The sequence below is a fragment of the Terrapene carolina genome, unplaced genomic scaffold, assembly GCF_002925995.2.
Source record: "Terrapene carolina triunguis isolate 2854851 unplaced genomic scaffold, T_m_triunguis-2.0 Scaffold49, whole genome shotgun sequence".
NCBI classification, from domain to species: Eukaryota; Metazoa; Chordata; order Testudines; family Emydidae; genus Terrapene; species Terrapene triunguis.
In genome coordinates this window covers 4326578-4340597 of record NW_020664400.1, presented here as the reverse complement: position 1 = coordinate 4340597, position 14020 = coordinate 4326578, and the positions used below count along the sequence as shown (strand labels likewise).

At 48.4% G+C, this 14020-nt stretch overlaps 1 protein-coding gene across 1 annotated transcript in view; it reads right to left on the bottom strand.

Moving 5' to 3' along the window:
- Positions 1-3873: 3873 nt before the first annotated feature.
- LOC113407628 (stAR-related lipid transfer protein 7, mitochondrial-like) overlaps positions 3874-14020 on the bottom strand; it is a 36287-nt gene continuing 26140 nt past the window's right edge. Inside the window, exons 7-8 of the mRNA XM_026656719.2 lie at positions 13415-13499; positions 3874-5633 (exon numbers count right to left, since the gene is read on the bottom strand). Coding sequence (XP_026512504.1) covers positions 5440-5633; positions 13415-13499 — 279 coding nt within the window. The 3' untranslated portion in view covers positions 3874-5439. The remainder of the gene's footprint in view (positions 5634-13414; positions 13500-14020) is intronic.

The following is a 14020-nucleotide window of genomic DNA, read 5'->3' as shown; positions in this document are numbered from 1 at the left end:
AATTCATTTTGAACAGGTTATTTTTAGAAAACCTTAACTTAATTTAAATTAAAAAAAACCCAACCATTTTAATTCACGCTGCCCAGTGGTTTGAGGGCAGCAAGGGGGGTGTTGGAACTCCACCCCCCGGGTTCCAAAAAGAGAACTTCCCCAGGACAGCTGTCAAGCGACTCTGCAGAGTTTTGAAGGATGGGTGCTGGCTTGCCAGCAGAATGTTTATTATCTGAATGGTTGAAATGATGAAAGATCACAACCAAAACACCATCCAGGGAATAAATGTGTCCAGTAAGCCTATGGGTTCCCCTAGGATGCCTGTCAACCAGCCAAGTTGCATTCCCTTCCCTAGGGGAAGATGTGGCAGACATGGCAATTCCCTGCCATAGCGCTGTGAGATATTACGGTAAGTTTATGTATCACTGTGGGCCTGGGATTGTAATTCCTGGGGGAGGGAATCCACAGGGCTCCAGGAACTAAGGGGGTTGAGAGTATCACAGTGTGATCCACAGGGTTGGCGCTACACACCCAGCGTTGGAACAGTCTCTAGGCAGAACACTTGAGTGTGCCAAATCCCCGAGAGGTCTCGCTCTTCCTCCAGGGTAAGCCATGAGGCTTCACTGCCTGCTTAAGCTGGACCTCCAGCACTCCTGTTTCACACCATGAGCTCCAGTCAGTGAGTTTAGCTGAGATAGACCCTGGTGGAGACTTGTCCACTCCTCAGGGACTAATGCACCTCGCCTAGCAGTTGCAGCAACACTCACATAGCGTTGTCAGAACTGGGTTTATTAATCAACTGGAATCCAGCCTAGGCAGTCCTTAGGGTAGCACCGAGAACTGAAGGGTAAAGCATAGACCATTCTGGTCAGCCCACAGCCCAGCCAAGGTGTAGTGAACCACATTGTTCAAGCTCTGTGCATCTCTCAGTCTGACTTCCTTAGTCAGACTCCAGCTGAGAGCCTGGATTCCTTCCAGCACCCCGCTCTTATCCCCCACCTCCCATCCTTTGTTCTCCAGCTGAGGAATGTTGCTCAGCCTCCCTCCTGAGAGGTGGTGAAAATCCATCTGCCTCTGGCTCCTTGTTTGCTAGGTGCCAGTGTCCTGCTGATTGGCTTTGCCATTGTCTTCATAGATTCTCCACTAAGATGGGGTCTGGCTCAGCCAGTCTTTTTCCAATGACCCATTTAGGGCATGTCTGCACCACAATCTTAAATTGACCTGTTAGGTCGATTTACAGCCTCCTTCTGTCGGTGCTGCTTCCACTGTGGGTGTGGGTGGCTGAGATCCAGGTCTCTCCGCTCTGCGCAGCTCCTCAGTGGGAGTCCGTTTCCCTCCCCTTCCCCTATATCTCCCTGCTCCCAGCCAGGAGCGGGTGGGCAGCTGCCCGGGGCTTCTTGCATCTGATGGAAAGCAGGGAGCAAAGAGCCTGGGGGCCAGCCAGACTCTCAGGCGGGAGCCATAACCCTGGGGGCAGCAGGGCTCCCAGCAGAGAGCCCAGGTGGCAACCCAAGCCGGGATACTAGGTGGCAGCCCTGCTTGGATCTGGACAAACTGGAGAAAAGGTCTGAAATCGATAGAATGAAATAAAATAAAGGACAAATGCAAAGTACTCCACTTTGGAAGGAACAATCAGTTGCACACATACAAAATGGGAAATGACTGCCTAGGAAGGAGTACTGTGGAAAAGGATCTGGGGGTCATAGTGGACCTCAAGCTAAATAAAAGTCAACAGTGTAACATGGTTGCAAAAAAAGCAAACATTCTGGGATGTATTAGCAAGAGTGTTGTAAGCAAGACACGAGAAGCAATTCTTCTGCTCTACTCCGCACTGATTAGGCCTCAACTGGAGTACTCAGGAAAGATGTGGACAAATTGGAGAAAGTCCAGAGAAGAGCAATAAATAAATATATGATTAAAGGTCTAGAAAACATGACCTATGAGGGAAGATTGAAAATACTGGGTTTGTTTAGTCTGGAAAAGAGAAGACAGAGGGGACAGGATAACAGTTTTCAAGTATGTAAAAGGTTGTTACAAGGAGGAGGAAAAATTGTTTTTCTTAACCTCTGAGGATAGGACAAGAAGGAATGGGCTTAAATTGCAGCAAGGGCGGTTTAGGTTGGACATTAGGAAAAAGTTCCTAACTGTCAGGGTGGTTAAGCGTAGACTGTCAGTCCTTCATCAATTAAGACTGAGCCGATCACAACACACCTTCCAATCTTCTCTCGCTCTGGCCATCCTTCGCCATGCTTGTCCATATCTCCTTGCTAAGAAATCATCCCACCTCTTTGGAGGCCGACCACGTGGCCGTTTCAGTTCTCGCGGATACCACTCAGATATAGCTGCAGTCCATCTGTTGTCACTGAGTCGGGTCACATGTCCCACCCACCACATTTTGCTGAGCCTGCTTTCCGTTAAGCACTGGAATAAATTGCCCAGGGAGGTTGTGGTCTCCATCATTGGAGATTTTTAAGAGCGGACCAGACAAATACATGTCAGGAATGGTCTAGATAATATTTAGTCCTGCTATGTGTAAGGGACTGGACTAGATGACCTCTTGAGGTCCCTTACAGTCCTAGGATTCAACCTGGATTTATTTTTTGAATAAATAGCCTGTGTTTAAACTGACTCAAGGCCTTCTTTCTGATCCAGCAAAAGGGCAGGACATTCTGCCCAAGGGGCCCCAACCCTTCTAGAAGAGTTGGAAAGTTTGACACCGACCAGAGCCCTTGTGGAGATGGGGGGGGGGAGGGAATTTCCAGTAAGCTTATTAGCATGTGTATAGGTTCTTTATTGTTTTTCATGTTTTCTCGGTAGTTTTTACCTTAAGAATAAGTCTACTTGCTTAGAGACAGCCCTGTGGTAACTTGTCTGGGGCAATTTTGCGGTTTACAGCCTCTGATGAGAAAAGCAATGCAGGCCTGCTTAGGCCATCTGGCTTTCTGTAGAATGCAGTGTAGGCAGGGAACTGTGCTGGCTGGAAAAACCCCACTCAGGAGGGAGAGATAGTCAGGTCTCTGCCCAAGAGGGGACAGCTGGGGAGCTGGGACCCTAGAATGGGTACCCTTCCAGATCCTGGAGAGGGAATATAGGTGCAGTTGCCCTGAACTGACACCACCCACCTGGCATGCAAGAACATGTGCCATCCACGTACGAGGCTGTATCTAGAACTCCTGGCAAGCGGGGTGAACCAATTGCTGTTGTTCCCCATGCTCACGTGTCCTGCCATGGAGGACACATTCCCCGTCCTCAGCTGGGCCCTGCATACCTTTGAGAAACAGCTGGCCAGAGCCAGAGGCGACTGACTCCTTCCAGCTGCTCTCAGAGGCATGGTGAGAGCTCTGCTCTGCCAACCCCATCACCAGCTCTACACTCCCCCTCTCAGCCCAAGGACGCTGCAACTCCATTGGGGTTTGCCCCAGTGTAAGTTTATTCACACATCCGTTTTCATAGAAATGCCCGGTTTGAGTGAAGCTGTAACAAATCCAGAGTGACTATGTTAATGGACCCCAATAGTCACAAACAGGAACTGAGGAGCCAGGAGGCCTCCAACACACAGCAGCCCTCGATTGCACTCAGCTGAGGGTCGAGCCCCCTCCCACTCACACACTGTACGACGCGGTAGCCAGGCCCTTGAAGGAAAGGGAAGGTGGGAAGAGTTGCTTTTTGGCACCACAGCAGGATCTGTTTGTGGGAGCCAACCTGGCTCATGCTATCTGTCCTACATGGGACTTCAAACTGCATGTTATAAGGGAGTGGGGTGGGGGAACCTGACCACTGGGGGCTATTAGCACAGAATTCTGTTTCCTCTGGGACCAGGTATATCCCAAACGGGAAGTGGCAGAAAGCTCTGGCCCTAGCCCCGCAACTCCTGCACTGAGAGGGGAGCCCTACTAGGCAAGTGCCATAAGCAGCAGCTCCCTACAGCACAGGAGAATTCATGGAGTCCTTCCCTGTAATGGTGCAGTTAGGGCTGTTAAAGCATGAGGCTTCAGCCCCCTGGAAGAGCATTTGGACTGTGTGGCGCCCCCCCCCGGGTGGGGACTGGACACGGGGAGAAGCCCCTCTCCCAAGCTCTGCTTATCACGAGGAGAACCAGGCTGAAACACACTGGCTAGTACACTCTGGGTAACAAGAAATACACAGGACAGGGAGCGCTCTTGGTCTCTCCTCTAGATCCAAACCAGGACTACATTGCAGAACGGGAACCTCTGGGGTGAACACATGCAATTAGCCTGACCCAATATGCAGTTCGGTCATTGCTACAAGAGCTTATTCATTTGTTAAGGTTTAACCATTTTCCTAGATTGCTCCAGACCCCTCCCTACCAAAGCAAGTGCTGCCAGTGACCCTCACCCTGGCTACATCCTGACAGCTTCCCCTCTCCCAACACAAGGGAAGCTGGGTAGGGGCCATGATTGCAGGAGTGTGTCTGATCCAACAAGACAGAGGTGCGGCTAACTCAGCACAAGAGGCAGCAGCCGGCAGTTTTCTGTTCTCTTGTTAGTTATGGTGGCACAGGCATTCACAGCAGCAGGAGCTGTGCCCTCCCAGGGAAAAATCAAAATAAAAAGCCACTGAGGTAAGAAGGTAGCTGAACCAGGCCTCCTAATCCATGCTCCCTGCCCAAGCGATACCAAGGCCCTCTCCCACGCCAGCCCGCAGAGCTACAGGTAGTAATGCAGCCAAAAGTCCTTCATTCTTCCCACCAGGAAACCACAGGCAAAAATATGGTGACAGGTGCAGCGGTGCTGGTTCCCCAAGAGGCATCATCCTGTTTCAGTGGGCAACACTGAGCACGGCCACACCCCTGCCAGGCACGGCTCTCCACTTCCAGCTGAGGCCAGGGCAGCTCCAGGGGAAAGGCACTTGGCCAGCAGAGGAACACTCCTCTCATGTGGCAGAGGCACACTGCAGTACACACTTAGTGTCACTGAACACAGATCCCACCCCCCTGCCCCCACCCGCGTGACCCGTTCAGGGCTGGCTGCAGACCAGCACACCAACCCTGTGGCTAAGGTTCTCTGCACACCGCCCCGGACACTGCAGAGCTGAACTGCCCTGGAGCTTCAGGAGCCAGTGGCATCTGTGCCCAACACTAGCTCAAAGGGGAGGGGGGAAGGAGGGAGAGATGTTGTCCATACTGTGACAGAGACTAGGTGTTTTTCTAGGACATCCCCTCACCAGGGACAAACCACCAGCACAGAGAGGATATTACACAATGTTGTGTTTCAATGGCCAGGCCTCGCTCGGAACAAGGCTCACACAGGGGAGAGACCCCTCTCCCCACATGCAGCAGAAGACAGAGGCGAGGAGGGGTTTGGAGTCAAAGGAGAATAGCTGAACTAGGGTCCAGTGGCTACACTGACATCACAGCACCCCATCGGCCCTGCTGCGTGGATCCAGGAGCAGAGGCTAGGGTACTGAAGCAGGAGGCACAACCAGCCCTTAGGCGTACTCGAGCTGCGCAGGGCTGTGGGTGTCTTCGCTCTTGTGCTCTGCACCAGGCATGCTCGCCTTCCCCTCACCGCTGCTGCTGCTGTTCTCAATGGGTTTGGCAGAGATGTAGTCCCGCACTTCGATCTCCATTCGCTTCGCTTTCAGAGCTGCTGTGTGCAGTTTCTCCAGGAAGTCTGGCATGCCTGGCAGGAAAGGCAGTGACAGTGAGTACCAAGGAAGTGCAGGGAGGGGACATCTGGACTGCTCCAGAAACAGGCTCAGACCTCAACACAAACAGCCGCCAAAACAATCCATCCAGTGTGTAGCACACAAAGTGAGCATCCATCCCCGCAAAACCTAGGCGCCTCAATGCCCCCTGACTAATTAAGAGGCAGGAATAAGTGTGGGAGCCAGGAACTCCCAACTCGATCACTGACACACTGATCTCGAGGCACAGTGAGGTGAGGTGACTTGCCGAGTTTCCTCCTCTACAGCAGGGCCAACGGGGCGGCGAGGGAAAGCACACACAAGAACACTCACAGGAAGGTGTATGCAGAGATGCCATCAAATCAAGGAGGACTTGATGGGGCAGTAAACTTCCTATTCTGTTCTATGTGAAGCTAGAGTAAGGTTGCCCAACACTTTCCATTACAAGACCCTCTTTTCAGTTGCGTATAAATCTGCCAAACATTAACACTTTGGGTTGAAATTTCTCATGACAGGTGTCTGCCTCCGGCTGAATTTGTCTGGGAAGTTTCAGCTAAACTGTTCAGTCATTTCGGAGGAGGAGGTTAGTTAAAACAGTCTTCCAAACATTTCATGGAGGAGCTCTGCCCATGCTTTGCAGCAGGGTCTTGAAATTTGGCTGGGGAGATGCTGTGGTGTTAGGGATGTGACTTGTGCTGTCCCTGTGAAAAATTAATCCAAATTTGGCCAAATCGCAAGCATCTGAAGAAGTCTCAGTTTGCACTTTAGAGACTTGAGAAGTTCACTAAATCACCCTAGATTCCATCTGCACTGAACCGCTCCATCCCCTCACAACCCCTATGTGTCATCCCCAAGTGAGTCTGCTCCATCCTGGGGCTGATCTGGACTTGCCCTGCAATTGCTCCTCCTGACTGTTGCTATGCCACTGGAAACTAGGGCAGGGAGCCTGTCTCTCCTTTGCTGAGGGCTCCCCCTTCTGGTACCCAGGAAATAGACGAGTGAGAAAATGGTGGTGGGGTTATGGGAACCAGAGGGTGCGAAGGAGCAGAGGGGGAACAAGCAGGCTGGGGTACAGGAACAGAATGGTCTATAGCCACTAGAGTATACCTCCCCAAAACCTGGTATCAAACCATGGAGTTCTCAGGCTCCAGACTCCTCTGCTGTCAGCAAATTTCTGTGAAACCACTGGCAAAGTGCCATCCCCCTTTAGCACAGGTCCACGTGGAGTAAGAGGTAGTAATTGTACTGTTCCCCTCTGCCAGCTCAAGTGGGAGAGGGCTGGGTTTGCAAAGGGCTGAATCCTGCTGATGGCCCATGGGCAGGTCAGTCTGATTCTACAGTGAGAGAAGTTGTTTCTTCAGCCTTTTTTTTTTTTTTTAATTTGGAAGTTACTTCCCAAAAAAGCTACACTGAAAGAATGTGAAAGATGCAAAGTCAAGCACTCAACAGTTAGGAAATGACAGAATTAAAGCAACCAAAGAATAATAGAATATCAGGGTTGGAAGGGACCTAAGGAGGTCATCTAGTCCAACCCCCTGCTCAAAGCAGGACCAATCCCCAACTAAATCATCCCAGCCAGGGCTTTGTCAAGCCTGACCTTAAAAACCTCTAAGGAAGGAGATTCCACCACCTCCCTAGGTAACCTATTCCAGTGCTTCACCAGCCTCCTAGTGAAAAAGTTTTTCCTAATATCCAACCTAAACCTCCCCCACTACAACTTGAAACCATTACTCCTTGTTCTGTCATCTCTATGGATAGTAATTTCATGCTCTAATAAGAATATAACATTAGGGATCTATTATCGACCACCTGACCAGGACAGTGATAGTAATGATGAAATGCTAAGGGAAATTAGAGAGGCTATCAAAATTAAGAACTCAATAATAGTGGGTGATTTCAATTATCCCCATATTGCCTGGGAACATGTCACCTCAGGACGAAATGCAGAGACAAAAATTTCTCGATACTTGAAATGACTGCTTCTTGGAGCAGCTAGTACGGGAACCCACAAGGGAGAGGCAACTCTTGATTTAGTCCTGAGTGGAGGGCAGGAGCTGGTCCAAGAGGTAACTATAACCGGACCGCTTGGAAATAGTGACCATAATATAATAACATTTAACATCCCTGTGGTGGGAAGAACACCTCAACAGCCCAACACTGTGGCATTTAATTTCAAAAAGGGGAACTATGCAAAAGTGAGGGGGTTAGTTAAATAGAAATTAAAAGGTACAGTGACTAAAGTGAAATCCCCGCAAGCTACATGGACACTTTTTAAAGACACCATAATAGAGGCCCAACTTAAATGTATACCCCAAATTAAAAAACACAGTAAAAGAACTAAAAGAGCCACCGTGGCTTAACCACCATGTAAAAAGCAGTGAGAGATAAAAAGGCATCTTTTAAAAAGTGGAAGTCAAATCCTAGTGAGGTAAATAGAAAGGAACATAAACACTGCCAAATTAAGTGTAAAAATGTAATAAGAAAAGCCAAAGAGGAGTTTGAAGAACGGCTAGCCAAAAACTCAAAAGGTAATAAAATGTTTTTTTAAAGTACATCAGAAGCAGGAAGCCTGCTAAACAACCAGTGGGGCCCCTGGACGATCGAGATACAAAAAGGAGTGCTTAAAGACAATAAAGTGATTGCGGAGAAACTAAATGGATTCTTTGCTTCAGTCTTCATGGCTGAGGATGTTAGGGAGATTCCCAAACCTGAGCCGGCTTTTGTAGGTGACAAATTGGAGGAATTGTCACAGACTGAGGTGTCACTAGAGGAGATTTTGGAATTAATTGATAAACGTAACAGTAACAAGTCACCGGGACCAGATGGCATTCACCCAAGAGTTCTGAAAGAACTCAAATGTGAAGTTGCGGAACTATTAACTAGGGTTTGTAACCTGTCCTTTAAATCGGCTTCTGTACCCAATGACTGGAAGATAGTTAATGTAATGCCAATATTTAAAAAAGGCTCTAGAGGTGATCCCAGCAATTACAGACCGGTAAGTCTAACGTCAGTACCGGGCAAATTAGTTGAAACAATAGTAAAGAATAAAATTGTCAGAGACATAGAAGAACATAAATGTTGGGCAAAAGTCAACATGATTTCTGTAAAGGGAAATCGTGTCTTACTAATCTAATAGAGTTCTTTGAAGGGGTCAAACAAACATGTGGACAAGGGGGATCCAATAGACAGTGTACTTAGATTTCCAGAAAGCCTTTGACAAGGTCCCTCACCAAAGGCTCTTATGTAAATTAAGTTGTCATGGGATAAGAGGGAAGGCCCTTTCATGGATTGAGAACAGGGAACCAAGGGTAGGAATAAATGGTAAATTTGCAGAATGGAGAGGGGTAACAAGTGGTGTCCCCCAAGGGTCAGTCCTAGGACCAATCCTATTCAACTTATTCATAAATGATCTGGAGAAAGGGGTAAACAGTGAGGTGGCAAAGTTCGCAGATGATAGTAAACTGCTCAAGATAGTTAAGATCAAAGCAGACTGTGAAGAACTTCAAAAAGATCTCACAAAACTAAGTGATTGGGCAACAAAATGGCAAATGAAATTTAATGTGGATAAATGTAAAGTAATGCACATTGAAAGAAATAATCCCAACTATACATACAATATGATGGGGGCTAATTTAGCTACAATGAATCAAGATCTTGGAATCATCGTGGATAGTTTTCTGAAGACGTCCACGCAGCGTGCAGCGACGGTCAAAAAAGCAAACAGGATGTTAGGAATCATTAAAAAGGGGATAGAAAATAAGACAGTATCTTATTGCCCTTGTATAAATCCATTGTACACCCACATTTGAATACTGCGTACAGATGTGGTCTCATCTCAAAAAAGATATACTGGCATAAGAAAAGGTTCAGAGAAGGGCAACTAAAATGATTAGGGGTTTGGAACGGGTCCCATATGAGGAGAGATTAAAGAGGCTAGGACTTTTCAGCTTGGAAAAGAGGAGACTAAGGGGGGATATGATAGAGGTATATAAAATCATGAGTGATGTAGAGAAAGTAAATAAGGAAAAGTTATTTACTTGTTCCCATAATACAAGAACTAGGGGCCACCAAATCAAATTAATGGGCAGCAGGTTTAAAATAAAGGGAAGTTCTTCACACAGCGCACAGTCAACTTGTGGAACTCCTAGCCTGAGGAGGTTGTGAAGGCTAGGACTATAACAGGGTATAAAAGAGAACTGGATAAATTCATGGAGGTTAAGTCCGTTAATGGATATTAGCCAGGATGGGTAAGGAAGGGTGTCCTTAGCCTCGGTTTGTCAGAGGGTGGAGATGGATGGCAGGAGAGAGATCACTTGATCATTGCCTGTTGGGTTCACTCCCTCTGGGGCACCTGGCATTGGCCACTGTCGGCCGACAGGATACTGGGCTAGATGGACCTTTGGTCTGACCCAGTACAGCCATTCTTATGTACCACTGAGAACAGTCTAGATCCATCCTCTTTGGAACCCCCTTTCAGGTAGTTGAAAGCAGCTATCAAATCCCCCCTCATTCTTCTCTTCTGCAGAAAAAACAATCCCAGTTCCCTCAGCCTCTCCTCTTAAGGCATGTGCTCCAGCCCCCTAATCATTTTTGTTGCCCTCCACTGGACTCCTTCCAATTTTTCCACATCCTTCTTGTAGTGGGGTGCCCAAAACTGGACAGTACTCCAGATGAGGCCTCAACAATGCCAAATAGAGGGGAATGATCACATCCCTCGATCTGCTGGCAATGCCCCTACTTATAGAACCCAAAATGCCGTTAGCCTTCTTGGCAACAAGGGCACACTGTTGACTCATATCCAGGTTCTCGTCCACTGTAACCCCTAGGTCCTTTTCTGCAGAACTGCTGCCTAGCCATTCGGTCCCTAGTCTGTAGGGGTGCATGGGATTCTGCCGTCCTAAGTGCAGGACTCTGCACTTGTCCTTGTTGAACCTCATCAGGTTTCTTTTGGCTCAATCCTCTAATTTGTCTAGGTTCCTCTGTATCCTACCCCTACCCTCCAGCGTATCTACCACTCCTCCCAGTTTAGTGTCATCTGCAAACTTGCTGAGGGTGCAGTGCACGCCATCCTCCAGATCATTAATGAAGATATTGAACAAAACCGGCCCCAGGACTGACCCTTGGGGCACTCTGCTTGATACCAGCTGCCAACCAGACATGGAGCCATTGATCACTACCCGTTGAGCCCGATGATCTAGCCACCTTTCTATCCACCTTATAGTCCATTCATCCAGCCCATACTTCTTTAGCTTGCCGACAAGAATACTGTGGGAGACCGTATCAAAAGCTTTGCTAAAGTCAAGGAATAACACGTCCACTGCTTTCCCCTCATCCACAGAGCCAGTTATCTCCTCATAGAAGGCAATTAGGTTAGTCAGGCATAACTTGCCCTTGGTGAATCCATGCTGACTGTTCCTGATCACTTTCCTCTCTAAGTGCTTCAGAATTGATTCCTTGAGGACCTGCTCCATGATTTTTCCAGGACTGAGGTGAGGCTGACTGGCCTGTAGTTCCCAGATCCTCCTCCTTCCCTTTTTTAAAGATGGGCACTACATTAGCCTTTTTCCAGTCATCCGGGACCTCCCCTGATCACCATGAGTTTTCAAAGATAATGGCCAATGGCTCTGCAATCACATCCACCAACTCATTTAGCACCCTCGGATGCAGCGCATCCGGCCCCATGGATTTGTGCTCATCCAGCTTTTCTAAATAGCTTTTCTAAACCTTCATTTGCCCCCTTGTGTGTCTGTATTAGGATTGTTTTTGGTTACATGATCACATACTATTTTTTCCCAGAGCACCCAGACCTTGTGCTCTGGGAATGAATCAGGGTTGTGTAGTGACAGAGGCTGTCTGTAGGACCTCTGCCTCACTTGTTGCAAAAGTCAGGTGGTGTGTGTTTACTCCTCCTTTTCTGGGTGCTAGGAGACACATAGGTCCAGATGGGCAGAACTGCAATGGAAGTGGAGCAGAGTTGTTCTTTGATCAGACAGAGGGCTATAAAAATGCTAAGTATTTCGGGGGGGGGGGGGGGGGGAAAAAAAAAAAAAAACCAACCCTTAGGTATCACAAGCTGGGCACCCAAAATTAGTGAACACTTGGCAATTTTGGTCTTATTCTGTGCTGCAGCTGCAAAAATGGGCATACCAGCATCACCTACTCTCACAAGGGGGTGGTGAAGGCACACTCATTAACGTTTGTGAAACACTCAAATACTACAGTAAGAGCACCATAGAAACAGCCAGGAGGAAATTCCAAGTCCTGGGTCCATCCAGTGCAGGTTTTGGATGGTGTGTGGTAAGCAAAGCCTGAGGGCATATATTGAATGAGGGGGATCAAGAGAAACATTGAACTGAAGGAGATGGGTACCGTGGGGAAATAGTATTTAATTACATGATCTCATTTTATTATAGTGCAGATGCTTGCTATTTGATGGGAAGCCACCATAGGGAGTGGATGCCAGACCTGCTCTGCTTACTGTAGCCCATGCTGCTGAGAAGATGCGCTGCCATGGTCTGCAGATGACGTCAGTAGAGGTTCTCAACCTAATAGACCTTGGTGTAAGCAGGACCCAGCTGGTGGCAAGGTGTTTTCAATTAAGGTCCTTGTCTCTAGCACTCCCTCATGCTGGTGGTCTGAAAGAGCCCAAGCTTTAGAGCATCCATTTTACACAGGCTTTCGGGCCTATGTGGATAGAGTCTGGGGGTGCGAAACTAAAGACCTTTAATTGGCAGTGGGTTGATTAAGCTACTGAACGGATGGATTGTGTCTCAGAGGTTCTGAGCAGAGCAGAGCGTTCGGGGATAAGTCACCTGTTGCAGAGCCCTTCCACTCCAATCCCAGGAGCAGGCAGCTTCTATGTTTTCACCCACTCTCAAGGGGAGACATTCGAGTGCTCTGAGGGTCATCCTGGGAGGCGTTTCAGAGGGGATGAGAGTTTGTTCAGCTTCTTCCTGATCTTACAAGTAGTGATTTTTTTAATGGCAAGTTCCAGTCTGTGGGTCTCAACCTTGGCAGTGTGCCTTTAACTGCCCCTGGGGTGGGCAGATCACCTGGTGCGAGGGGGAAGGAACGCCATTCCAGAGTGCAAGGATTGGAGGTACAAAGGCCACGATGGGAAAGTAGGTAAATCCCCTCAAGTGTCAGACAGACAAGAAGTCACGGACAAGCTTCCCAAGTCCCATTTCCCCTTGATTGCTGGTCAAGGGAAATCAGTGAGAATCGGCACCGCTGGGCAGCTCTCCTATACAGTTATCTTTCTCAGGCTCTTCAAACTGAAGCCCCTGCATAGTGCACCCCCCCCCGCCATAGGGATAGAGAAACCAACAGAAAAGTCTGAGGCTCTTCACCACGCATTCCCCAGATCCCCCATGCCAGATCTCTAGTTTGTGTACTGAAGTCTGTCTGTAGTCCCCCAAAAGAGGAGGTCTATCTGACCAACACAGGCAAGGTTCTCCACAAAACACCCTCCCACTGCTTTCATTCCAGAAACAAGGAGGCCAGAGGGCTCATGCTGCTCAAAGGAGCCAGACTCCCAAACCAGAATAGGGATGTAAGTATCGTTTAAAAAGCTAACTGGTTAACTGATTAAATGGAGAGGGGCCCGCAGGGCTGGGGCTGCTCTGGCTGGCGCGACGGGCCTGCAGCTGCACCGGCCCGCCAAGGGCTGGGGGTTAACGGTTAGGCTGGGTTAACTGGTAAGACTAATGCTTACTGGTTAACCGGTTACTATTTTACATCCCTACACCATAGCGAAGGGTTAGAGCCAGCAACTCACCACTAGAGACCATCCAGCTGACACAGTAGCGCGGGAACACTGTCTGTGGATTGTCGCTGTACGTCAGCAGGTAATCAAAGCCGTTCTGCAAGAGAAATAAGTTTAGTGATACCTGACCTGTCACAGGAACCTCTCAGCAACCAGGGCTGATCTTACAAAGCCACTACCTAAACGGGGCAGATAAAGCCCCCATCTCAGCCAGCCTCCAGTGCTGAATGACTCACAGGAAGGTGTTTTAGTTGCACAACACTATACCACACAGGGAACTTTCTTCCTGGCTACCACTTATAACCAGGAAGCATGAGGATTGAAAGCAAATGCATCAGAATCCTGACTAGAGTCTCTGCAGATACTATTGGCATTATATGTTTTAAGTCTGAAACATTTTCCTCCTCCAGTCTCTCTTCAATTGGGGTAAGAGAAGGCTGACATGCAGTGCTTTGATGGAGACCCACAAAAACACGAAGACAGACACGAGATGGAGGAAGCAAGCACAGGGCTCAGAGTATGAAAATCATCAGATTTAACCCCAGCTTCAAGTGTCTTGAGTTGCTTCATTTTTCCATATGAACCCATATGATGACAGCATATTTAGTCAGCTCCTTC